This window comes from Phaethon aethereus, assembly GCF_964289735.1.
Source record: "Phaethon aethereus genome assembly, chromosome: 7".
In the NCBI taxonomy this organism is placed as follows: domain Eukaryota; kingdom Metazoa; phylum Chordata; class Aves; order Phaethontiformes; family Phaethontidae; genus Phaethon; species Phaethon aethereus.
Genome location: NC_138583.1, coordinates 28,335,063 through 28,362,233, shown reverse-complemented (window position 1 = coordinate 28,362,233; position 27,171 = coordinate 28,335,063). Strand labels below are relative to the sequence as shown.

At 42.7% G+C, this 27,171-nt stretch overlaps 1 protein-coding gene across 1 annotated transcript in view; it reads right to left on the bottom strand.

Moving 5' to 3' along the window:
• SORCS3 (sortilin related VPS10 domain containing receptor 3) overlaps positions 1-27,171 on the bottom strand; it is a gene marked incomplete at its 3' end in the record, with an annotated part of 309,593 nt that overhangs the window by 160,067 nt on the left and 122,355 nt on the right. The window contains exon 3 of the mRNA XM_082002401.1: positions 3,175-3,274. Within this exon, the coding sequence (XP_081858527.1) occupies positions 3,175-3,274 (100 nt within the window). The remainder of the gene's footprint in view (positions 1-3,174; positions 3,275-27,171) is intronic.

Genomic DNA, 27,171 nt, shown 5'->3' with positions numbered 1-27,171 from the left:
TTTAGCTTAAAAGAAGGTGGCCAACGATACATGAAGCTAACCTGGGACTTGCTTTTGCCATCAATGTCACATAACAGATGCTTAGAAGTTAACTTTGTTGCGAGCAGAATAAAACCCAAAGAGAATTAAATACTTTAAGGTCTAAAGAGCCATTAGGTCATCAAGTCTGACGTCCACATGTGGCACATGTTGCAGAATTTCACCAAATCATTCCCACATTAAGCTCATTTTTTCTTCCAGAAACGAATCCACTTTGTAAGAAAAAGGTGTTGGAGTGTCATATTTCAGGAGGGTAAGGCATGCATCAGGTGTGGCTTTCTTGGGACCAAGAGAGAAGGGGAATGACACAGGCTCCCAGACCATGGGTTGTAACCATGCTTCACCTCATGCTGCTCAGCCTCTGCACTTCAACTCCGGCCTCATCTGTTCCTCAATATTGCAATAAGCACAGATGTTGGTATTGAGAAATCAGTGTCCCACCATGACCTGGCAGCACTGAGCACAAAAATACAGCAGAAGCTGCCAAAATACTTACAATATTCCCACCAAAAATTTTCAGAAAAGAAATTGGAAACAAAAAGCTTTTCTTTTAAAAGAAGAAAGAAAAATGCCAGCATTTTAATCCTCTTGCCTCATAATTGAGCCCCAGGTTATGCCACAATTCAGGTAAACGATGTTTATATAACTAGCATTTGGCTGAATGCATAATTCCTATTTAACAACTGAAGAGAAGCATTTTGGGTCTTCAAAGAAATCTGACAGGTAATTCCCACTGTAGTTCTGCAGGGTAGCTGAGAGGTAATTATCCTTCTCACTAGTAAATCAATTAGGAATGAATGTATGGAAAGCTTTTCTCCTCCTCCAAGTAACTGCTGATCCTCTAAGCATTAATGAGCAGACGGGGCTAGCAACAGTGTACAAACCCATCAAAAATCTGCAAGGCGTGCAGGGTCCAATCAGTACCTGGGAGCTAATCCTCAGGAGAAGATATCTTGCCCGGAAAGGCTCTGCACAATTCACCATGTGTGCACGGGGCGTGCACACGTGTTACTTTTGGTATCTCCCTCCCTGTTTATTGCCTCAAAGACAGACCTGGCTTTGGGGCTCACAAGAGATCTCTGCATTGTGTCCAACTAGCCAGCATACGTGGTGTTAGAGGTGAAACAATGGATTCACCTCACATACTGCTTTGTGATTCATTACTGGTGGTTGTCTTCAGGAGCTCAGCAAAAACATGGTGCTTACTCTGCAGGCCACTGTGACAACATTCTCCCAGAGAGACTGGAGAAGATTACGAACCAAGTGCATTTTTTGCAGTGCACAACCTCATGAATCTGTAAGTGGTGGGTGGACAATAAACTTGATATTAAATTTGACAAATCCCAGATGTTCCAATCCAGTGACATCTTCTCCGGGCATTTTTCAAATGCTGCATGGATGTTTGGCATTGCTTTGAGAGTCAACGGAGTCAATTCCAGGTTCAGACAAACTGGACGTTTAACTGCACACAGTAGCAGTGCCCAGTTTAGCAGAGGTAGAAAGAATGAATGAAAACAAGTTATTCCCACAGCAGCCAGCACTGAAACTGGTTTTCTACAGGTATTCTTCACCACTTGTCTCTCCATTTCAAAAGATTTTTCAGAAGGGAGGAGAAGAGGGCAGGTAGGAAAGTCATTTTCTTAAGACATAGGACCAAAAATATTTTTTTTAATTGTCAGCTGAAATAAAACAGCAGGTAAAGATAGGTCTGCGTGCCACTGTATGATGAAATTTAGATGTTATTAATAAAAAAAAAGGAGATAAAAGACTGTTAATCTGTAAAGCTCAATAGCTTGAGAAATTGCTAGAAGATAATCATATATCCTAGTACTCTGATTCGTGAAGGAGATTTTACACTGGTGACATTGAATTTGTAACTGAGCATATTGCCGCTGATTTTAGGTGGGCAGAGTTGCTTTGGAAACAGAATGAAGAAGAATTAACTCTTCAGTGCCCACCATATTGGATACAGGAGGGGTGTGAAGGCCAGGAGAGCTCATTACGAAACATCTTCATTCCATTTTGCTCAGAAAAAAGAAGTCAAGGTGGTTGTCACAATAATTCAGCTTCTGCATCAGAAAAAAATATAAGCTGACCCCTGCCCACTGCGTTCTTTCTCTCCTCTATACATCCAAACACACACACATTGTTGCCGATAGTAATCAGAGATATGACTGCCTTAAGGTTGCATACACTGAAACAAATGTCAATCCTGAAACCTCCATAGGCTGACCAGCACTGGAAAACACAATAGTAGTAATAAGAACAGTACAAGTAACAAAATACTAGTTTGGAAACCTATTGATGGAGATAGGAGATGGAGAGTTTGGAAGTCATCAAGCCAAATAGGCTGCACCCCATCCAAACACAGCTCCACTGCCAGCAATTAGCTACACGCTGCAGCCCTCCCACATTGATTTCTGTAGGTAGCTGAAAGCGCCTTGTCCCGATACCTCCCTTGAATCAACACAAGCAATAATTTTAAACCAAAAAGGCACCGGTAGTAACTCCTGGGCTGCGTTCTGTGAGCCAGCTGCAGCCCTAATTGCATCACGTGGGAAGCGTGAGCAGGAGGTTGAAAGCTATGACCTCATCTTCTCTCCTACACATTCAGATCAAATCTTAGGTCTCCCACCCACTCTCCCAGGCATGTTCTGCTTTCAGCCCCCTTACATGATGTAACCAATGAAAATGTCATTTACATCTTTACCTCCAGCTTCTAGCTAGGGAAAGCTTAAAGGGGAAAAGAGTCAAAGGCAGAAATAAATGCCTTTTTCTCAATATTTCTAATAATATGGAGGCAGAGAGGTGTATTAGCTAAAGCCAGTGTAAGCAAGAGTCCCAGAAACATTTGTGTGAGTTCAGCTTCTTTAAAGGTGTAACAGGCAGAAGCAAATAAAAGCAACCCTTTTATTTCTCTTACACATTCAGCAGGAGATTAAGGACTCCATCCCTATCAGAAAAACAGTCATAATTCTACTGGATTCCATGGAATTGCACCAGTGCAACTTAGACGCAGATTCAAGCTCTTGTGAATTACCAGCAGATTTCAGTTTAGGATCATAATTCCTCTCAGAATGAACAGAATGCCGTAATTTTGTTTCTATAGCTACCAGCTCGATGGCTCTCCCTTACCTTCCTCTTGTTAGTGGGACTGACATAAAGGTAGCTCAGCACAGTCTTCAGGCCTACTTTGTCATTTAGCTTTTCATAGGTAGTGCCATAGTCTGTTGACCTGGAGAAAAGAGGAGACAAAAAGAGTTTATGTGGTTATTAGAGCTCAGGGGAAGGAAATTACGTGTGAACAGATGCTCAAAGTTACAACTTGAGCACTATTACCCTCAAAACTCAAGCTTTTGCGTTTCATTCAGGGTGACGAGCAGAAAAGAGAAGAAAACTTTGGGGCAGCGTCTGTCTCTGCATCAATTGATCCTATGCACCTGGGAGCCGTGGCGCGCACATGAAGGTGGACTTTGGGAGCAGGCTCTGCTTTCACGTACCAGTGTGGGATTGCAAATAGTATCTACGAGAGGACTCTGATCTCAGCAGCACACTTAGCACAAATTCTCTTTTCAGACAAATCCAACAGAAGAATCCAAATTAAACCCGTCAACAACAGTTTTATTTAAGCAAGCTGATTTTTGACTTGGAGATGGGGATCCAAATGTGGCTCAGAATTGTAACAGCTGAACTCATGTCTAGATAAAAATGTAGCTAAACTGGCATCTTGAGTCCTCAGTCACCCCCATCCTACTTTGTGCCAGGCATTTAAGTTTTCTGAGTTACAAAGACAGATTCAGGCCCCTACACTAGCAAATCCCACCCGGAGGAGCAGATGATCTGGGGGTGGCATTATCCATTCGTGACTGGGGAAAAGGGCTCCTTCGTCACAGAGGGTTTTCTGTAGCTTCCTCCTCCTCATTTGTGGGCATGTTTGAAACCTCACTTTGCCCTGCTTGTTCCTCTGCTGGTTTTGTACTCTGCTTTTCCTAACAAACACGTTTTTTCCTACCAGGAGAAATCAACAGCTACCTAGTACAGGATCCCACACTTGAAGAGTGGTCAGCACCAGTTTGCTTTAGGAAGGGTGTCACAACCTGCATGAAAAGCCCACCCACCCCATCCAAACAGTGGGGAGAGCCTGGCTGCTGACCCTACACAGCTTCTATCATATGGACAGAGCAAACACAATCCTATCAGGTAGACACAGAAAGACCCTCACAAAAGGCCTACCTGGACATACCTATGATTTGATTAAGATGAGAGTTCTTGGTCCCTGCCCTCCTCTCTAATCACGCTTTTCACTAAACAGATTATTAGAGAACATGTAGCAATTCAGCTTCAGTCATTTTTCTGATTTTCTAAGTTCAGCAAGCCTCCAGCATCTGCAGCTTTGTGGATCTGCCCGAGATCAGTTCTCTGTTCCTTCTCTGTCTGGCAGAGAAACGGCCCAAGTCACCCTTCTGGTGTCACACTGCCACTGTGCCCAGCGGCTCAAGGCTCCCAGCCAAGCAGCTGCAGAAACTGAGCAACGCCGGAATCTCCACCCAGGTCCGATGGTTTCCTTGCTGCTAGTGGAGTCCAGAATGGCACCGAAAGGGCCATGCTGCAAAGCCAGGTGGCTGGTTTCAGGCTTCCAAGTAGTGAGACCCATGAAGTCAAAAAGCTTTGTTTATCACTGATAAACCACTGTGTGCCTCCAACACATTTGCTTCTGTGCATCTCTCAAGCATAATTCCCTCATGTTGTGCAAACTGGTTCTTTCCTTAAATGAGTAGAACCAACCTTCCTCCTTTGAACACCCAGCAGTCAGGGGTCCTTCAAGTCTTAATCAACTTTCTTGTGTTCTGGTTTAGCTCTTATACTAAAATAGACCTAATACTAGCTCTATATACACTTAATATTCTTTTGTACTAATGCATAGTATTGATACTTGCTGGGCTTCACAGTGACATCCCAAGGGATATTACAATAATGTATTGTATTTCCATAGCACTTTCCCATCCAAAGAATCTGAAGCTCTTGTCTTGCTAGGTATGAATACCAGACAAAAAAAAAAAAAAAAAAAACCACCAAACTAGCAGCTTTGCCCTTCCAGCCAACCTTCAGACTGAAGCAGCTGGATAATCCAGGTCAATTAATTCCACTACACAAGGCCTCCTATACATGCAAATTCAACAGGTCAGGAATCCTCAAGTAACGCTAATCTCTAAGCACAGGATAACACGCAGAGGGCAAGCACTGAGGTACCTCCTTGATCTCACCCTTCCAACAGCACTGAAGCTCCCAACAAGCGACATTCATCACTACACATGTATCAGCCACCAGCCAGGGAAAGAGATCACTGGTTTCAATCAGCATTCAAAGAGAATACAAATAACAGTTTAATATTCTGACAGACCTACTTTGGTTTTGTTCTGCGAATCGTTTTCAGATCTCCCAAAATGCTTTGCACTTCTAAAGATGCAGGCTGGATGCCCTAATGACTCTTTCTCATTAAACCATTATCACTCATTGCATTTGCCCTTTCAAAGAATAGCTAGAAAGAAAGTAGGATCATTATTTCGTTACCTTCTCTAAGGCTTTCTTTATTATCATGACAGTCACCACTGGCTTCACAGAAATGTCTCAAAGGATATCACAATAATATACTGTATTTCCATAGCACTTTCCCATCCAGAGAATCTGAAGTTTTTGTCTCATGTTAATCCATTCAAACTAACAAAGTCCCAAGGGCCATACTGGGAAATATTATCTCTAGAATAGAGATGAATAAACTGAAAGCTTGCATTTCATTTTCTTTTTTTTTTCAAAGCAGTCATTTACAATTAGCCATTTCAGATTCTATAATCATCTAGTATATGGCTCAATACTGAAACCTGCTAAACTCCTACCACCAAACTGCCTAATTTGAAAACAAGTATTTATAAAAAAAAAAAAAAAAAGTTGGCTGCCTAATTTTAGCAACTCAAGCCTGAACATTTGAAGATATGTGATACACAGGTGGAAGAGAAGAGTTCTGGCTCAGCTTTTTAATCTTAACTTTCATCCTTCTCCCTTACTAATTACTTAACTTTGCAGTCAAAGACTTCTAACTGCAAATTAATTAGCCCACAAGTCCTTACCACTGCTTGACACTACAAGCAGACTGGACACCATGTTTTCTCTCCCATTCCTCTGGTCAGAATAGGATCCAATTCAAAGCACACTATTAAAGGAGTGGAGAGGAAGAAAAGTTGTAGTTATACCAAAATGACAAAAGTCTCAGTGATACAAAAGAACCTTTCCATGAGTCACACCCCAAACGCCTGCTTTAATTGTGGTTGGGCCCTCTATGGCTAACTGATCCTGCCTAGCCGGTTCTCCTCTGGGTTGCTCCATTGAAGCCGCCACTGGAATGTCATCATCTTGGAAGGCTGTTATTGCCTTCAGCCTCAAGTTGATATTTGCAGATTGCTTCTAACCACATACACACACACGTATACATAAAAGTGTTATTAACAATGCTTTCATAAAACCAACTCTTGCGCCTCATTACACCACTGGTAGCACAGTTCCATGGATGGGGCATCTACCACCTCTCTGGGCAACCTGTGCCAGTGTTTCACCACCCTCACTGTAAAAAATTTCTCCCTTACAATTAGTCTGAATCTGCCCTCTTTTCATTTAAAACCATCACCCCTTGTTCTATCACTACAGACTCTGCTAAAAAGTCTGTCCTCATCTTTCTTATAAGCCCACTTTAAGTACTGAAAGGCTGCAATAAGGTCTCTCCAATTTCATTGTCCCCCCTTTCCTGCTTTCCCTCCTGCAAACTAAGCTGCTGACAATACCCCAAGAAAGGCTGCACAGTGAAAAGCAATAAAATTCAAGGGGTAGTCCGGTCTTGAATGGACCTTTGTCTTCTCCAATTCAGTTTTTTGGGTTTTGTAACTAGCAGTTCTTACCAGCCATGAAGAAGAGTCTCTTTGCTAGTCTTTGTTAACGTGAAGAAAGGCTTGATCTAATGCAACGTAAATATCATATTCCTATAATCAAATAAATGTGGGCTTTCCCTGTGAACAGGCTCTGGCAACAAATTCTACGTATTCTCTTTGGAAAAGCAAAGTTTATAATGGAATTAATTTGTTGGGAGACTGCAAATTCTCCCATAATCATTCCCAAACAGTTGGGAAAGAAAAACATGTGCTTGATTCCACTGCCCTCCCCTGATGGGCCACAACATGTTCTAACCGTTGCTGCAAGTGCTGTCTCAGTCTGGCAGAGCAGGGCCCAAGGGGCACACCCAGGCAGAGAAGCTTCTCTCTACCAAACCTGGTCTTAGCTCAGTGCACTGAGCATTAACAAAATCCATCGTGTTCCTGTAGGTCTGAGCCTGAGCTTCCCCATAAAACAAACAGGCCTGAGCCAGCAGACTTTAATATTGTTATAACACTTGCTCATCCCAGGGATATGAAGTAGAGGTGTGGAGAGACAAAGAGAATGCCATCTGAGTAGCTTTTAGAGGAGTCTTCCTCTCAGATGGTTTCCAGGGCTCTGTCAGGCAGAGAAAGGACGTTTTGTTTGTTTGCAGTCTCAGCTACTCAGCTATGGAGATAGACTATAAAATATTTATCAGTCTGTCAGGAGAAAAAGAGCTGCAAATGCTGGTACTGGATGGCTGGGAGGGACAAGTCAACCTCCTGGAGTGTACATGTGCCACCAGCTCTCCTGTCAGGGGGTTTCTCTTCTGTGCCTGTGACTCTCCCCGACTGTGTTTGGAGATGGAGCAGGTATGGTTTTGATGTTAAGATTCTCAGCCTTTTTCCTAAGATACTACAGCTTATGCAAGCATCTCCCGATCAGAGTCCCGCTACACACACCCATAGCCCCACGTTGAGAATTGTGTGGGGGCACAGCTCCACTTAAGTGAGCGGGGGAATATCCCGATTCTCTGTGCACTTCAGAGAGCCACAGGAACACACACAGCCCAGATTAACATTTGCTTCCCTTCTCGTGTGCCTGCAAACCGCCTGCCTGCAGTGTGCCTTTCTCTCCACACCCCCAAAGAACTCTGTTTTTTTACCCATTGGCCAATTTTCTCCCAGTTTGACAGAGAAACAAAAACCCAAGAAGAACAAAATTTCTACAAGTTTCATGAAAACCAGCAGCCAGCAAAAGGAGAGCAAACTTCTTAGTGCTCAGAGAAAAGCTGCAGCATGAAACCAAACCCCATGAGACACGAGAGCAGGCACATCTGTCTGAACATCCAGCTGCAGGAAAACACTCAAACACAGCTCGTATACTAATACACTACAAAGAACCCAACTGCACAACACAAGAAGTCAGGCTGCCAAACTTCCATTGCTTGTGAAACAATTTCTTTCTGTCTCTCCTTTCTCCTTCCTCCCCCTCAAATTATCCTTCATGAGACAAAGGCCTTTCTGAAGCTGTGACACACTGAGAAGAGACTCCTAGTGAGCCTTTCAGTGGTGGCCCCAGCTGTAGACCCCTTTGGCCAGCTACCCTAGCGACCATAAATGGTTCAGGACTCAGGCCAAAGCTGGCTCAGCACTGACCCCACCACACCGCTTTGCACCAGATGGCTAAATGGGTTCTTACTGGAGCACAGACTCCTAAATCGGGAACTGGGCCAACCACACAATAATTACCGCACCACTTGGGAAGCTGGTCGCACTACCTTACAGGCAGGACAGAGGACTGCTCCTCTTCAAAAGGTATCGGTCATTTAGCATGCTCTGGCCCTGACTCTCTGAACTTTTGAGATTATGCCTTTTCTTCGCTGTTGAACATTTTAGACTAGTTCCTGGCTTTTGGTGACTATGGCTGCCAGTGGCTAAACATCCTCCAGTCCCAAAAGCTTTTTCATATTTAGTTACAACAGAGAGGAGCAACCCTTCCTCTCTTAGGGCTGCTTATGAGCCCGAAGTCAGAGTCTGCCTTGGGCAGCCAAATGCCTGGGACAGGAGCAGAGAGTTGGCCCTGCAGCTAATGCAGCCCCAGCGGAGCTCTGGGAAGGCAGGGTGACCACCACCACTGCCAAGACAGGGAAGGGGTGCAAGCCCAGCAACACACCCCCAGAAGCAGCGGACATGGTGCCACTCCTTGCTGCCAGCCCAGCTCCCCGGCCTCTCCTTCTCTGCCTCTCCAGGACTATTTCATTCCCAACCTCAAGGCAACCATGGGAGCCCAGGTCCAGCTCCCAGCCTATGACAGTGGAGCCTAATTTCACTTATAATGAGGCAGTTCCCGGGAAGATCCACTCTTACCGATGCAAGGCTGTCTGGCTGACCCGGTCACCCACAAAGACTTTTTTTTTTTTTTTTTTTGGGGGGGGGGGGTGTGGAGGGCTGGAGGAAACACCACACACACAAGCAGAAAACACAAACAAACAAACAGACCAACAGTCAACAGCCATGTTGGGCTGTGCCTACTTACTAAGCAAGGAAATCCACACATCTGTACTCTGTGAATCTTTTATTTAGCAGAGCACAACATTTGCTGTGCTGAGAGCTTGCTTTTACTCAACCATGATTTTAGAGTGACCGTAATAAATATAAAGTCAGAATATTTTACAACTACAAATAGGAACAACTACCTCCCTTTGTCCCTAACCCACTAAAGAAAACTACAGAAAACAAAGAAAGTCTGGGGAAGTGAACAGAAACTGAGAAAGCATTATGGCACTGCTTGCTGGTATAGTTTCTCAGCCTACAGCAATATCATGGACTTCCTAAATTGAAGATGATGCCTTTGTGTGCAAGAGCCATCAGTGGACTTTTTAGTTTCATAAATCTGTCTATCCCCACAGGGAAACTTGAAAACTTCATTATGACATGTTAATAAACACCACAACTGTGTGCTGTATGAAGAGATGCTCCATTTCGTTTTAACTTGATAATATAATTCAGAGCCCACTGGTATCACTTAACAGAATGAAACTGTGGAGCCCCATCCTGCCATTTGTGATTTCACTGATTGATGTCATATTCTCCACAGATTTTTTTTTTCCCCAGTCTGAGGACTCCCCATTTATTTAGCCACTCCTTGTGCAACCTATTCATATCTCTGATCATTCTATGACTACTCTTTCTAGTCCAATTACATCTTTTGTCATGGATGCCTCAGAGACCAATCTATAACAGAAGATATTTCTTGAAAAAAACAACTAAGTATATCAGCACAACCCCAGAGTATTTTAAAAGACCTAAATAAAACCACTTTCTGCCATCCTTCGCAAGATTTTACATCCTCAATACTTCTGGAACCATCACCCATCAGTTCTAGGGGACTCTCAATTCCACAGTTTCAAGAGTGCCTAAAAGCAGAGATCCCATTGTGGAAAAAGAAGTTCAAATAGATCATAGTTTTGGTAATTTCTCCTGGAAAATTAATATTTTCCTTTTAGTTTTCATGTCATCTAAACAGCAGAATACCCACCCCAATTTCTATTATGATACCAGCACCCTTCCTCCACTCCCTTTTTTTTTGACTAATGACAAATCCCATCACCAAACATCTGAAAGACTTGACGATGAGCTTTGTTGATAAATTTCAATTAATAATGTACAGGGGAGACTGGCAAGGCAAAATAAGCTGCCATGATGCATTAGTCATTGTGATTTGCAGTTCAAAATGAAGGAGATAGGAGCTAACTAGGAACAGTGGCTTCCTTTTATTTTTTTCTTGCAGATTCTTCTCTTCTTTTTTATTTTTGACAGGTATCCTCTCTTGCTCATTCAATACGAGCCTTTGGGAGGACTCTGGGTGTCTTAGAGGTTGGACAAAAGGATACAGACTATACCACCTCTGGATTACGGGCAATAAAGCACAGATGTGAATATCAGTTACATTTCTAGTGGCTGACTACTTCAAAGGGAGACCAGAGCAATCAGCACACACACTCAACTCTTAGGTGGCTAGAACAAAGTAAGGTGTATCTCACACTAAATGTATTAGAAAAGTTCATGCACTGAGCTTGCAGTACAAATGAAGGGAAGGACCTCAGTCATCCTGCCTGAGATCAGAAGTTCATCACTGGTTGTAACATACCAGTGCTTTATGTTTTAAATGTTGTTATTCTGTGGTGATATGTATGGGAACTACTACCAGAAGTAGGTGTCAAACAATATCAGGACTCCACTGTGCCATACACACCCTATAGCATTACAAAGTGAAGAGAGTAGAGGCAAGCAGAGAAATGTGATATGGATCTCCCAATGGCTGCTGGCAGAATCAAGAATACAAAGACCTGAGGAAATGTGGAATGGCTTCTCCTCAAAAGCTGGGATAAGCATTTCCCTTCATTGCATGCTTGCCCCATTATACCATTGATGATCTGCTGGCAATCCTTATGGTGGCCAGGCAAAGTCGATGCCCACTGGTAGAAACGGCACCTTACAGAAGCACAAACATGAAAGCTATATAGACATCATCTAATATCCGCATCAGCAGCCTCAGCAAGGACATCAGAATCTGAATCATCTTACTGCTGCTGACCTAAGACTAGGACACCACATCCCTGCAGACACCACCCAAGACATAGTTCAGTTGGCATGTGTCCTGGTTTCCTCTGGGATAGAGTTAATTTTCTCCCTAGTGACTTGTATAGTGCTGTGTTTTCTATTTAGTATGGGAATAATATCGATAACACACTGACGTTTTAGTTGTTGCTAAGTAGTGCTTACACTAGCCAAGGACTGTCCAGCTTCTCATGCCCTGCCAGTGAGAAGCTGGGAGGGGCCACAGCCAGGACAGCTGACCCAAACTGGCCAAAGGGATATTCCATACCATATGACGTCATGCTCAGCATATAAAGTGGGGAAGTTAGCCAGGGGTGCCGCAGCTTGGGAACTGGCTGGGCATTGGTCAGAGGATGGTGTACAATTGTATTGTGCATCACCTGTTTTGTATATTCTTTTATCATCATTATCATTATTATTATTCCCTTCCTTTTCTGTCCTATTAAGCTGTCTTTATCTCAACCCAAAATTTTTACTTTTTTTTCCTGTTTCCTCTCCCTCATCCTGCTGGGGGGAGGCAGGGGAGTGAGTGAGTGGCTTTGTAGTGCTCAGTTGCCGGCTGGGGTTAAACTATGACACCGTGAAACGGGCAACCTGAGGTTAAGACAGTCTGGCTTTACAGAGGCCTCTCCTTTTTCTGCTCTGGTCATTTCACTACTGTGAAATCTATGTAAAAGCATTACTTTTGTATAGCTCTGAAGAACTACACATCATCGTTACTCACTTCCATTCGTACTATCTAAAAGATCTGACATATTTATAGTGTTCTTGATTCTGATGTATTCTAATTTTCCAAAGAGGTGTTTTATGTATCTCTGATAAGGCGGCATACTGATTTGATTCCAACCACTTGACTGACTCAGCAGAGATGGCCTTATCAAGACATATTCAAGAAATTTTGTCTAGAGGACACTTTAATAGCCTCAAAGATAAAAGACAGCTTTGATGACAAAGCCTCATTTATTAATCAGATATTAATTAGATTATTAATTAGAAACAAGGCCCTTCCCAGGCCCTTTTCTACTTCTATTACTATAGATAAAAATGCTTCTGTAATGATTCTCTTAAGTAGCTAATAATTTTAATTTGCATTATTTTATAGCAAAAAGAAAGCGCTTTGAATGTAGGATTTTCTGAAGAAATTGTAGAGGTTCAATTTAACATCCATCCTATTAGGTCCACTTAAACTGGAACTCCCCTTAAATGTGTATTGAACAAAATGTCAAGGGAAGACTATGGAACTGTCCTGTCATTAAACTCTGTGTTTCTGTATTAGATATGGGGGACAAAGAAGTCCTCCCAACCACCCAGAGAATAAGTACGCTTTGGGCAATACAAACTACCCTGACAGTAGGTCACCCCACTCTTCTAAGAGAAGACCTTGACACACCATCTGCCTGTTTTGGGATCAGTGGTAGGCAGTAGTATGGGGACATTAGACGAACCCAAGTCATCTCTAACATAACGCAAGGCATGTTAATTTTTTCAAACTATCACCAAACCTGTACAAAACTGATGTAGTTACAAAAGAGGGCAGTGATGGAAGTAGTTTAGTCCAGTTCCTTAGACACAGATATTAAAAATTGCAGACAATTCCCAAACAAACTTTTAGTCAGCCTGCAACATGTTCCACTCCCTACCTGAGCTGACCCCTCTCCCACAAGCCTTATGTCTACCTGCAACTCCCCTACTTGTGGCCCACAAAGGTTACAGCCCCCAGTAGCACACCCACACAACCTGAACATAAATAGCACAGAAATCCTGTCCAACCCCAGGCAAGGATTCCCAGCAGTCCAGTTTCTCATTTAGTTAATTTAGCTTCATGGGAAAAGACTGGCTCTTGCAATTTCCAAAAAAAATAAAAAGCTCATGAGATGCACCCAGTTGAGGACTGACAATGAAAGAAGTCTCTTCTAGACTTAGGAACACAACTTCACCTCCAGTCACAGCATAACGGAGAGCCTCTAGATACTACTTTTTTTACAACTAATAAGGCAGCACCAGATCCCAAATTAGTTTAAGTCAATGTGACCCTATGACATTCAGATGAATGAATAATATTGGCAGAGCTTCACTAATTTACACGATAAAGGTCAGAACACACTATATATGTGTGTATCTATAAACATACAGACTAATAGCAACATTAACAAGATCATGCTAGCATTTTGCAAGCATTTCACAATTTTGCATTTGTGGGAATTCTGCATTTTTAAGAAACTTCAGAAGTTTAAACCTGCATGGACAAGACAAAGCAATCGTGCAAGTTCGGTTTTCTTAAGAAGCAAAGAGAATTTGAAGCCATAAAAGAACACAAATAAGTCCCCAGCCAATATTGCTCTGAACAGGTTTTTTGCAATGGCATTTTCCCACCAGAACAGTGTCCAGTACATGCTCTCTTTCAATATAAATGAATAAAAGAAAACATAAAATCAGCTTATCCCTGAATCCTTTCAGGCTTATCCATTCCAGTTACCACTGAAATATCCATGACAGTGCCTTCAAACCCTCCCAGCCCTCTGAGCCATACGCTGACGTTTTTGAGCATGTCATAACACAGACATCACAATTCACAATAGAAAAGGAGCTCTCAGGCTGGATTACAGAACTGACAATACCTTTATGTAAACTGCACCACTTGCTTTGCAGGGTGGCCTGGTTATACAGCTGGGTCACTGGCAATAAGCTAAGGTTGTTCTGAATGGTCCCAAACGACCCTCTTCCTTTCTCATCCAGACAGCCAGGTTATGCCACTATACTCTCTCTTAGTTCCTCAGAGCTGCGAATTTTGGTTGAGAAATATAAGGACAGGGATATAAGTTCAAAGATGGAAGAAACCAGTCATCTGTCACCCAGTTTCTTGGCTTGGGCAACAGTCATATCAACAGCTGGGTTAAGCCTCTCATAATACAGTTAAATCCAGTGCTACACTGCATGTAGATATTTCATACTAGCACTGGGTTAGTGTGAGTCATTCATTCTCTGAGCACAAGGATTAACAGCCTCGATTCTAGTCAAGCATGTTTTCAAAATGCAGACACTGAGGTCTAAGCTTGTGTCTATACAGACTTTCCAAAGAGGTAGGCTTGCAGTTTACTATCAAGGTTTGCAATCCATACAGCAGATACTCAACATGGGGATCCCCCTCTTCCCCACCAACTGTTTGTGGGTTGTGGGCAGCTCAGTACACAGTTGATCACCCCTGCACTATCATGCCCTAAGAGCTCACTGCCCAATATGTTTCAAACCACAGTTGGCTCAAGTTTAATTTTACCCCATCTTTTGCACTTGGCACTCAGAAGATCATCTAACACAAAACACTTTGTCTTGGGAGAATAAACCTGTTGGAATTTTTTCAGACAGAAGATCAATAAAGTGGGAACAGCTTGAAAAGTCAACCAGCTTCAGCAAGTCCCCCAGGAGACAGCTGGGTGATTGTCATATTAATAAAGAAATAGTAAACGGAGCACAAGGAAATGCACATCCCCTTCAAACGCATAATAGAGGATATCTTAGGCTGAGAAGCAGGGAAAGAAAAGGAAGCACTGGAAGACACCAGTCATCTCTCTAGATTGACAGGCTGTCTCAAGTAGTAGTCAGAAAGAGCTAACAAACTTCTTCAAACTGAGAATTAGCTCCAGTACTACACTGCAGAATGATATTTTCTCCAGGTATCAGATGAGGAATATTTTTGTTTAGGCCCTCAAATACAAGGATAAATATCCCTTATACATTTGCTCCTAAATAGTGTGCTGAAAATGTGGTTCTTATTCATGTTAAAGTCGTAACTTTTACCTAAATGGAGTTTATGAAGAGCTAAGCACCCTGCATATTATCAAGGCAAATAGAAGGGGAAAGTTCTCTGTGATCCAAGATGCTAAAGTCCTTTTCCTAGACACACCATGGATTTTCGTCATGTATTTGGATCTAATAATAATTTAACTACCTATGAAAAGGATCAAACACAAAGACCCAAGATGAAGACTGTGGGGTTCACTGAAGAAAGGATTCTGTTGTACTAAAGGCATTGGAAGGCATCTTGGGAGACCTGCAACGTTCCTGCTTTACCACAGACTTCCTATGTGGTTGTGATCTTTTTGCCAGTTACACATGGTGACATATTTTGCTGTTGTTCCAACCACCTAGGTTAGAGTATGGCACCTCCCACAAAGGTTCACATAGATGCAGACATTTCAAACTGTAAACTGAGATCCACACCTTCTCAGCCACGAGAGATGAATTGGACTTACTGTGTAAGGTCCCATGCCCTGTGCTATGCCAGAGCTCAGAGTACATCAATGTAATTGTCGATCCTAGCATTGAAGTCTATGACTCAGTATGTTTTGGGCCTTGGCCATGCTTTCTACTTGAACTTGGGCTCCAGTCCCACTCAGGATATCTGCCTGTTGATGAACCGACTGTTGCTCATGTTTCTGACAGCACTCCCCATGGATCCATCCTTCAGAAAAAATTAGAGCAGAACTCGTTAAATTGTGGAGCGTATCTTTAATTGCATTCGAACCCAGCATGGTTCACTCACAGCCCCTGGACAGTTTTAAAGCAGTGGCACTTAAGTTCTTTCAATGATATTATTTAGATCAGGAGGGAAATGGCTTTTTTTTCCTCCACTTTAGTCAACCTGATGCTTCAAAAGCCAATGAGAAAATGAAACATGATACTAAATTCCTGGAGGGCATCATTAAGACCCCCAGGGATAATGTCAGCATAAAGGGTTGCCCATCTTTTAGCAGGTAGATTGCAATAGCCTGTGATTAATTAGGAAATAGTGGCAGCTCATCACTGGCCATTTCCTTATCCTTTTTATCTGCCTTACCAGAAAGCACGTGGTTTGTTTTAACATCAGCTTTAACATTCTGGGAATGAATCTTCCTGCAGGCTGAAAAGTAACGCTCTGAAAACAGCCCCTGCCGTCAGCAAGGATCTGATCAACCACTCAGTGCAGGGGCAGTTCTGCACACTCGTCTCTGTACACCTCCACAGGTTTTACTCTGAGGACAGAGGAGAAAATGATATATGAGCACAAAACAGGGAAGTTCACACAGTGCCACGATTTCTAGCAAAACCATTTAGTCATGACTGAGACGTCAGCATGCAATGCATGGACATGCTGAGCATAAGAACGTGTAGGGAAAGTGGTGCATCTCTGTAGCTTATTGCAAAGAATAAGGGCAGTCAGGAGTGGCAAATGGCTCAGAGCAGATGAACTTTCTTCTGCCACCTCTGTCCCTTCAGATGGTCCCTGGGAGGGCATCTGGACAGGAAACCTGCTGGATTTGCACCACTGCTTTGAGTATGCTGCTTGATTGCTCATTTTTTAACATTAGATCCTCAGCTAGTGTATGTCCAAAAGAAACTATTTATCACATCCAACACTGGAAGCCTCAATACAGTACAGCATGTTCTTCAGAACATTCACTCCACACAGCCCCATCACCCACTTTTAGCTACATAGCACAGTGGACCTGCATCAATTATCCAGTTGAAAATATAAACAAACAGGTGAGAGGATCTCCTGCTACAGGAAAATGGCCAAGCTTTAACCAAGCTTCCTCCAATTCATTCCTCCTCCCTCCCCCCAAAAACCTCTTTAACCCCTCTGGTGTGTTCTTGTATTAATCAGTCCATGCAGTCAAAAATGCCTTTCCCCAGACTCCATTTTAGACACATACATTTATTTGTGTTTGACTCAGATGTAAGGGAATACTTCCATGTTAATGAGCTACAATCATGGATCAATAAAGTTCATATTGAGACTTAAGTGCTGTGATTATTGAAAGAGGGAACACAGAAAGAGATATTACATCCTGTACATACGCATCTATTACACAGCTGCTAAGCTTTAAAACAATGTGTTTGTAATAATTGGAGTACCATGGTGAAAGAGCAGCTGTCTTTTCAAAACAACAGTAAATGCGTGCTGGGAGTGCTATCTGAAGGGGTTATTTCTGTGTCCATACTTTACTACATAACTGCTGCTGAAAATAGAGAAAATAAATAATGATGAGTTTTTGCTACAAGTCATTATTTTGCAAAGATTACACTTTAATAATGCTAGTACACAAAATATTTTCATGAATTAATCTCCCTTCCTCACAGATGATGGCAAATGATAAACATGGGCTTCTTTAACCCCCACCTTCTTTTTTTTTTTTTAAATCTCATTCTGCCACCACTTAGTGTCCCCACAGCAAAAAAAAGGGGAAAAAAATTAAATGCATTGCTGGGAATGGGATCTCATCCTTAATGACACCATCAATAATTGCTGTCACAAGCTACTATCAGAGTTGCAACCTTACAAGGAAGATAAAGAGGCAGAGTTTTTCAGATTGTGGGTTCTAGGGAGGCTTTAAGTGGGATTTTGCAACATGCTTTTAAATGCTGCCTGGATAGCTCATGGGGCAGTGGAAACTAAAAGCAGGTTGAATCCAGACAGGGAGTGCTAAACCTAGGGCTGTCCTATGAACCTTGCAGAAAGGTGCTGGATGCAGAAAGCAGGATGTAAGTACGGCAAACACTGTCCCTACAGCAAGGCTTACACCTTTGACGGCAGTTCCTTGGACACCAAGAATATCCTCAAGCAGCTGCTTCTTCATGCATCAAACAGCTCCCAGTAGTTCCCCAATCAGCAGTGCCCAGATGCCCTTCAGTCCCTACACCACTGAAAAGTTACTGTGCAGCTAAGACCTTGTCATCACAATCTAGACACCATTAAGAGAATTTATACTCCAAGATGCTTTTAAAAAAGAGAGTGTATGGCTCCTAGTTGAAACCTGTGGCTGGAGAATTGAGATCAACTTCTCTTCAAATATCAGCAGCTTGGAGGCCTTGACACTACCTGCACAGACCTACCCCCACACCAGTAAGCCGCAGACAGGCGACAGTGCTCCTGTTTCCCGAGAGTTTCTTGTCAATACGCTGAAGGCCAGACGCTGACAGTCGTTATGTGTTTGTACAACATCCACCCAAGAACAGGCCAGTTGTTGGCATGCTTCTCTGCACCCTGCTAGTGCAGCCAAGCATGTACTTCAGACTAGAAAAGAGAAGGAAACAGGCTTAATACAGCTGGCCCGAACTTCAGCTGGGAGGTAGCAACTCCAGAGCCCAGATGTTTGGGGTCAATATGACTTCTCAGGTGACTGAATTATTAATTCCCCAATAGAATTAGTATATTAATCAATAGAAAACAGTGGAGAGGGGAGAAGCATGCTGGGAAATCACCTTTAATTTTGCACTTTAAAATCTCTACGTAACTAATGTTCAGCATGGCACTTCTTGCAATCCCTGAGAAAGCTCCTATCTTTGCAAGATGGTGTTTCATTTCCAGTCTAGGAGCAAAGACATTCCTTCTGCTTTCTCTTAGTGACTGCCAGCAAACACAGTTCAGAACTTCCCTCCCAAACAGTCTATTTATGCAGACCTTTTCCCCAATTTGGATGGAAACCTCACCCTGCTTTCACCTACTTTATGCTATCAGCCAGAGACACCATTCAGTAAGAAGAGCCCAGAGACAAGTCATTAGCCATAGACTGGAATGCTCTAGCACCATAAACAGTCAGGCTTAAGTCGTCCCCGAATTTGGCAGGGGGAAAGTGAGGCTGAAATCACATCTTTCCACAAAATGCAATGTTTCAACTCATCTTTTAAAAAAGATTGTGCAGATGAAACAAAAGGACAGAGTAAGGTGACAGCAAAGGCCAAACTATGGATTCCCTCAGTTCCACACACTGAACCTGGGAGCACAGCTTCACCAGTGTCAGCATTTATTATTCTGGATCTATTTGGACACCACCATATGGCAGTCTGGTCCAAGTTCATGTCAGGAGAGTCAATTCCAACTCACAGCCTCCAAGGAAGACCACCATCTCACAAATAAGGAGTGATTTGCTGTGTGCACATAACTGGGAGATATGACCTGTTCCCCGCTCTGCCCCAGCACTGATCTACCCTGCAGTCCTTGCATAAGCATTGTGATTTCTGTTCATCAACACCAGATAAACATGGTGAACCATGGAACAAGAAAGACTTTTGCTGTGCTGCAAATAGTGGTTGTCAGGAGTCACTTCCTTGGAGAGCAAAGACTCTAAACATTTGATGAGCCAGGAAGGTCTCCATTGATGGTTCCAAGACCATCACACTGCTGTACAATAATTTTCCCAATGTCACTGTCTCACTCTGAGCAGGACAGGCAGAGCAGATCCTATCATTCCAACAAGAAAAGAGGTGGAAATGTACAGTCCAATAGTTTTATCCATAATAATACGATTCCTTTGCTTGCGCTTATGCAAGCTAAACTTTTCTGCACTGCATTACCTTCACCAGACCAGTGCATATGTAATGCAAATCAACTGTCGAGCAGTATTTGTACTACAATAATAACTTGCAAGAACTTGTTTAATATCAGAAGACTTAGTGGAGCAGATGAATGGCTCTGACATGATATCCATGGGATAGGAATTCAATTAAAAACTGCAAGTGGCACAGGAGTGGTAGTTATTGTTCAACATTTACCATGGGGCCTTTGCTGAAATATGGCTATTAGCTGTACTGGTTGAGGAATTCTGTTTTCCTTTATGGCAATCTGTTAGCTTGTAGAAAGTTAAATTAATAAAAACACAGAATCACTCTCACATTATGAGAACACAGCAAAGCCAAAGGGCTAGTTGTGTATTTTTATAATTATGGATTAAGTGCATGATGCCAAGGAAATTAAAGCGATGCCACAATTATAATAAAAATGAAAGATTGTCTGGCTCTAAAGGCTGGTGGTGTGACTATCGCATGCAGAGCATGCTGGTTTGCCCATCCTTACCCCCGCCAACACAGCTCTCCAGGATGTTAGCAATTATTCCTCAATGCTAGCAGCTACATTCACCAGGTGTTCAGCCCTTGGTGGAGATAAACTTGCATGAGAAAGCTACCTCCCCTCCTGTTAGCAGCATCTCAAATTCATCTTCTGTCTTGGAAAGTTATCTTTGCCCCTAAAGAACACAGAAAGGAAGGACAGAAGGAGAATTTTCTTTCTTTTTTTTTTTTTAATAGATAGAGGACAATGCTCAGCAGGAAATAACTCCCCAAGCCCATCCAACTTTTTCCAAGTCCCAAAGATGGTACAGGCAAGGATCTCGGGATGAAAATTTCCTCATGGTGAGGGAAGAATCAGGCCTGATCAACAAGGAATGGACACAAATGTTTTTCATTAAATCTGCAAGGGAGCATGTTTATATCACTGATTTTCAGACATTCTGCTTCAGGCTCCCTATCCCACAAGTGGAAAAAAAGTTAGGTCTGATTCACCATGTAACACTGAGCCCAATCTTTGCAGTCAACGTGGTACCATACATGAGAGCAGTTCAGTATTTAACCTCTTGTAGAACACAGCTTTCCCCACCAACAGATGTAACTAATGGGACAACTAAGTAACTAAATAGCCATGACATCTTCTGGACATGGGACCTTGACTGCTTTTTGAGTTATCCATAATTGTCAGAAAGCCTGTAGCATACAAAGAAACTTCCAGTGATGTCTGGCTTCCCCAAAAGAAGTCCCAAGTGCCCAGTCAGACCACCATTGCATTTCCTCAACAGCCATGTCCCTTCCCTTTCATCATTCACCAGCCACTATTTCCAGATCTGAAGCACAATCTCAACTGCACCTACACAACCTAGTGTCACACAGGAAAGAACTATCAGTGGGCCAAAAATAGGTGATCAAGAGGAAAATGGCTCAGGCAACAATACATTGCTTTCCTCCCTTTGTTCATCTAAGAGAAGCCTTCTACGCAGGCTATGCTCAAGAGCCACGACTAAATCGGACTGAACAAACTCAGGAGGACAAGCCGTGTCTTTGGGCCCAGCAGTTCTGGCAAAAAAGCATCACAGTTCTCTTATCCTTTCTAGACTCTCTTAACCTACCCCAGCAACACGGTTTTGCCCTCTCCAGACAGGACCATCTTCTTGCAGTCTGTGCAAGACTTTTGCCTCTCTCTGCAGAGACTGCCAACACATGGCATGCCTTAGAGTAGATCAAAGACTCCCTTAGATCCCTGCTGCTAATGGTGAAAGTCACAATGGTCTTCCCAGCCGAAGAAAACAAACACACACCCCACTTCCCCCTCAAAGAAAAAAAAAGCAAAACCAACCAAACCACAAAAAAAAAAAAAGCAAAACACCAAAAACCGAAAAAACACCTCAAAACAAACATGAACAAACACTTCTAAAATCTGACTTTGAAATGCTGCATGGTAACATGACTATTTTAAGTCTCTACTCACAGGGTTTCCTGACCTAATTTCTAACAGTGGACAGCTAAATCCATGTTCTCAAAGATGTATCCATCTTCCCTCTCCTGAGCAGAAAACATGAATTCTTAATCTCCCTGTTCACTCCTTTCATAGGAACTTTGTTGTTACTGCTGTTGTATGAGCAAGCACAATTACAAATGCCTTTCTGCAAATGGAGTATCAACCCTTGTAGGAATAAGCTTTCATGGATGGCAAAGTTCACTGGCACAATGCTATTTTTTCCCTGCCAGGAGCTAGATGCATCATGCCACTCAAAATTAAAACCACCTTAACACTCATCTGTAATAACATGTGACAGCTGTCATGTTTTTAAGACTCCAAATGGAACTAGTTAGGCATCTCAAACTAGTCACTTGGATCCATGTGGCTTGACAAAACTAGTCCAGGGTACACCTACCTTGGACTGAACTCCTCTTGAGCACAGTGTATGGGGAAGTATTAAGTGTTGTGGGTACTCTGCAAGTAGCTCTTCTGCCTCCAGAGAATTAAGGGGTTATCTTAGTATGCTAGATTGTTTTTTGTCACTGAGTTGTGGATTTTAGAAACCAGTCTTTGAACAGAGATTTCAGTTGCTCTCAAGAGCTGTGTTTATTACCTATACTGTATAAACACAATGCCCTTTGCTGTAGGGAGTGACCTAGTAGAGGATGCCATGTTTCCCTAACACAAGAACTCTTCAAGTCTACTGCCGTCATAAATGCTACACAGGTCAGAAGGTAAGGACTTAGGGAGAATGAAGGGCATTCTGCTCCCTGTCCTTCCACACAGCTCAGCAGACGGACTGTGCTGAGTGGGGAAGGATAAGCAGGTTACTAGACAGGCTTTCAAAGGAGAGATCTCTGGCAGTACCTAGACATATTGCAGACAATACATGGCAAAGGGCTACATCATGCCGAGTTTGAGAGGATCCATTAAAACATCAGGGAAATTCAAAGAGCTTCCACACATGGTTCTGCCATAAACCAGGCCATGAGCTGGGCCGTCTACTTTTCCCCCAGCCCAAGAGTTATTACCTCTGACACTCACTAGGATCATGAAAACATTTTCTTGTCAACTACTCTGCCTCATTTTCCCCACTAAAGAGGAAAGAGGAGATGATCATCGAGATATCCAATTCATCTTTGCAGAAAACATCTTCTGAGCTTATATGTTTAAATAAAATAGTTAATGTGACCAATAGGACCTAATAAGGGTATAAAAGGAAAATAAAACCACAACTCAATCAGTTACCTAGGTTACATTCAGATCTGTCCAAGAGAGGCACTTAGCTGAAGAATCATAACTTCATTTCAAAAGCAGGAAGAGTTGTTTGACCACCTGCTGTCCAAGGCTGCCAGGCCATCGGTCCGTACATAAGCCACAAAGAGAAATCATCACACTTCCATTGCAGACGAATAACAGAGGTATCAGCAGTGTGGCCCTGCGTCACCAGAGGGAGAGTCTCCCACTTTCATTGCAACTCCAGGGCCAGCAACAGCATGGGGGTCTGCACAAGCTGCCTCCCGACAGTGTCGCCTGGGCTGCCTCAATGCATAGTGTGTCAGTGTGCAGAAACGAGCCAGCAGCCTCGTTTGTCATCATCTGTGCTCGCCAGCATCCACCCTCTGCTTCTACCATGTCGGCTCAGCAGCATCCTAACAAAGGGAAAGAGAAATCCTTCCCTTGCTCACCTCACCTTCAATCCCTAAACATTGATAGAAAGGATTAAAGAGAGTGCTGCTTAAAATAAAATGGATATAGGATTCAAAACCAATTACCAAAGCATAATCTTGCTCAGATGGGCATGCTAAGAATGATTACTATCCACAAGATGAATGCTTGTTGGAGACATATTACAGAAGACTGCATAATTAAATATAGCAACCAATCCTCATTTATCTACCAAGAAATTCACATTTAAAAGCTCACCTGTATACATTTGAGCAAAAGCCACTTGGGAGTTTTCATAGCAGTTGAAAGTTTGGGGAACAGCAAAAACAGGAAAATAAAAAAGAGCAGGAAAAATATGCTTGTCACCAGTAAAAGGGAGGGGACAGTAAAATCCTGCTCAGAGTATTATTTGTCCTATCCGATAATACCCTTTGAGACAAATGAAAGCATCTTTGATGTCAGCTTACACTTAGTCCAAACAAAAATCTTTTCTAGAAAGGAACAAACTGATGCAGAAGCAAGAGGGGGCATTGTGCTGGGTACAGCTTTCTCAAGGTGCTGGCTGCAGTGCCTGCGGACTGGCAGAAAACAGCAAAGGCAACCACTGCCACCACACCCAACGTCTCCCGCACTTGGCACCAGTCTTCCCTTACCCACCCAGCTAAGACAGCTGACAGCAGGCACGGGTGTGCCAGAGCGCTGATCAAACCGAGGATGCCGTTAGTCTTCTGCGCTCATACTCTTCTGTTCCCAAGATGAAGCTGTTTGCAGAAATAGCAGCCTTTTTTCCTTGGCTGTGCTGCAGTCTGGAGGGAAACATCTATGCTCACCACGGCACGCGACCTGACAGCGGGCCCGCAACACGTGCCGAGTGCCGCAAGCCCGCCAGCCCGGCGCCTGAAGTGCAGCACCGAGCTCTTTCCTTGCCACGTGCCGCCCAACACAGGTTATGTCCCACCTCTCCTGCGCCATGGATGCTCTTTCAAAACTTTGCTGAATGGGGTTTTCACAGAAGCCTGTTGCCCTGTTTCACGATAACTACCATGTTGCAGGACAGGTAACTAGAATCCAGAGAAGGATCTCCACAGAAAACGATCTCCAGCAGAAAAACAAGATGCAGAAACCTACCTTCTTATTGACCCTGGTCCCAGGCAATGACAGATCATCCTTCTAAGGAAACCGTTAGTCTCCAAAGATAAGAACAACAGCTGTTCTCTGTAAGTCTTATTACTATTTCACAAACACGCATTCAATCTCCAGCAGTCATTTTTCAGCTGTTTGAAAGATGCAAGTATGAATGCTTCATTGGGAGATACTGGCATTAATCAAATACTCCCATGCAAAAAATAATACTGAGTCCCAATGAGAATGTCAGAACAGCAATGTTCATTTCATTAACTGATCTATATAAAATAAAATTAGTAGCTGAACAGGACAAATATCCATCCTATCCATCCCATAAATAAAGTATTTATCTGCCTTCGCCCTTTAGTGAAAATAAAAATGCTTTAAAATTTGGAGGCCAGATGAATTTTTGCTGAACAATATTGTCTGTGCAGAAAACCAGGAATAGATATATGTAAAAGGGAAAGATTTTCAAAGCCACCTACCTAATACAGATGTCCAATTAAACTTAACGAGAGTTGGTCTTCAGCTTAAATGTGAAGCTTTGACAATCTCAATCAAAATGTCCCAAGTCCTACATCTATCTCCTGAAACATCTTTCTTCTTAAAATCCATTTTACCTTGTCCCCGGGAGATCCATTTTCTCAGCAGCACCTTCCCTCAGGCCATCCAATCTCACTACAGAAACTGTTGCATGTGACCCCCCCAACCAACCACACGACTTGAGCAATAAACACTGAACATCAAAGACGCAAAAAGATTTTACTGTTGACAATCTGTGAAAGAATCAGAAGCTGCCCTTTGAAAACTGTCAGTCAGGGGAGTAAGACAGCATTAAATCCTTGCAGATGTTATTGTCGAACAATAGAACGATATATGAGAAATAGAAATCAAGTACTCCAGAATAACGTGTAATCTTTGCAGGTAAGATTAAAATAATTAGGTATACAATTTGGCAAAGCAAGGACTGGAGGGCTATACAGTAATCATCAGAATGTGAAAGGTCTAAAAGTTTGATCCAATTCCTGCTGGAATCAACCAGGAAAAAATATTCCATTTGCCTCTTCAAAACAGATGCAAAAATTGGAACTAGAAAAAGGAAATTTTAGGCCAAATGTCAGTAAACACGTGTAACTTGCAGAATCATCAGTAGTGCTGGTTGCAGATACTTCATCAAGGTGTTTAGATGGACAAAGAAAGTGAAACACCACTTTCTCGTCAGAGAGGAAATTGGAGCAGTTCTGGCACTTAGGCCATGGAACTGGCTCCCAAGGAATGTGACAGAAACCTCATTGCTCAAATGCAACAAAATCTAAGCGGTGACATTAGACCTATGCAGCAAAACAAACATCCCGGGAAAAGGCTATTATCTGCGGAGTAATTTGTCAAATTTGTCTCTCATTTGGGCCCTCCCTTAGCATTCGGTATCAGACACACCAGCCCCAGAGCTCGCTTGCATGCACAGCAATCAGCTGCAGTCATCGCAGCATCATTTCTCTTATTGCAGCAAAGTGACTGGAAGTGAGGTACATCTCACAATTTGCTTCATAAAAAAAGTCTCTGATGGAATAAAGTCGTGTTTGCAGAATGTAAACAGAGATTTCATAGCACCAAGTGTTCGTTTTTATCATATCAGATAGCTCTTTCTAAAGGGAACTCGGAGGAAGGATAACTAAAGGTTGTTAAGACTTGCTGCAGCTTTGGATTTATGCTGGTAAACCATTTTTTTTCCTAAACTACTTGCAACAAACGTTGCTAGGCAGAAAAAGCCAATATAAACACCTGTAAATGCTCTACTGAGAGGCAGAAAGGTGGAAGGCGACTAGTGCTGAAACGACTAGAGGAGGTTTTGATTTTAAAACCCTATAAATAACATAACAAGTATTTAATGGCAGGGAATCAAAGCCAGCTTTTTATCCTTATTGCATGGGGATCTGCAATCCAGTACAAACATAAACTGTGCTTTTTTTTGTGCAGTGTGCATCCTACCACTGCACCTGAAAATAAATTAGAGAAGTAAATAATACAGTTGCAAAGCTAAAATAAAATATCCTAGTCCAGGAAGAGAAATTAAAACATCTGTACAAAGGGCAGAGAGCTATTTTCAGGTAACTAATAACATGAGGAAACACAAACCAGTTATTCCAAAATGCAGAGACATTTTTTTGTGCCAGAACAGCCAGACCAGCCAAGACCATGCCTTTGCAAAATAATATTTCAGTTCCTGCTGTAGAAAAACTGCATGCTTTATCTGTACTCCCCTGATCTTACACCCACAGCAAGTAAAACTCTCCAACATGAATCTACTGTTCACTGTCTCCCATTTCAGTCCATAACTGAGGAACAGAGCCATGGGATTTGCACATTTTTATTTTGTTCCCCTTGAGCCAAGAGGAATTTTTGTGGGAGAAGCAATCAATAAAGCAGCTGGGCACCTCACCCAATTTTCCTGACCAGTACAGTGCCTTTAACCCTACAGTCACCCTTATCCCTGCCGAGACAGACAGGATCTTT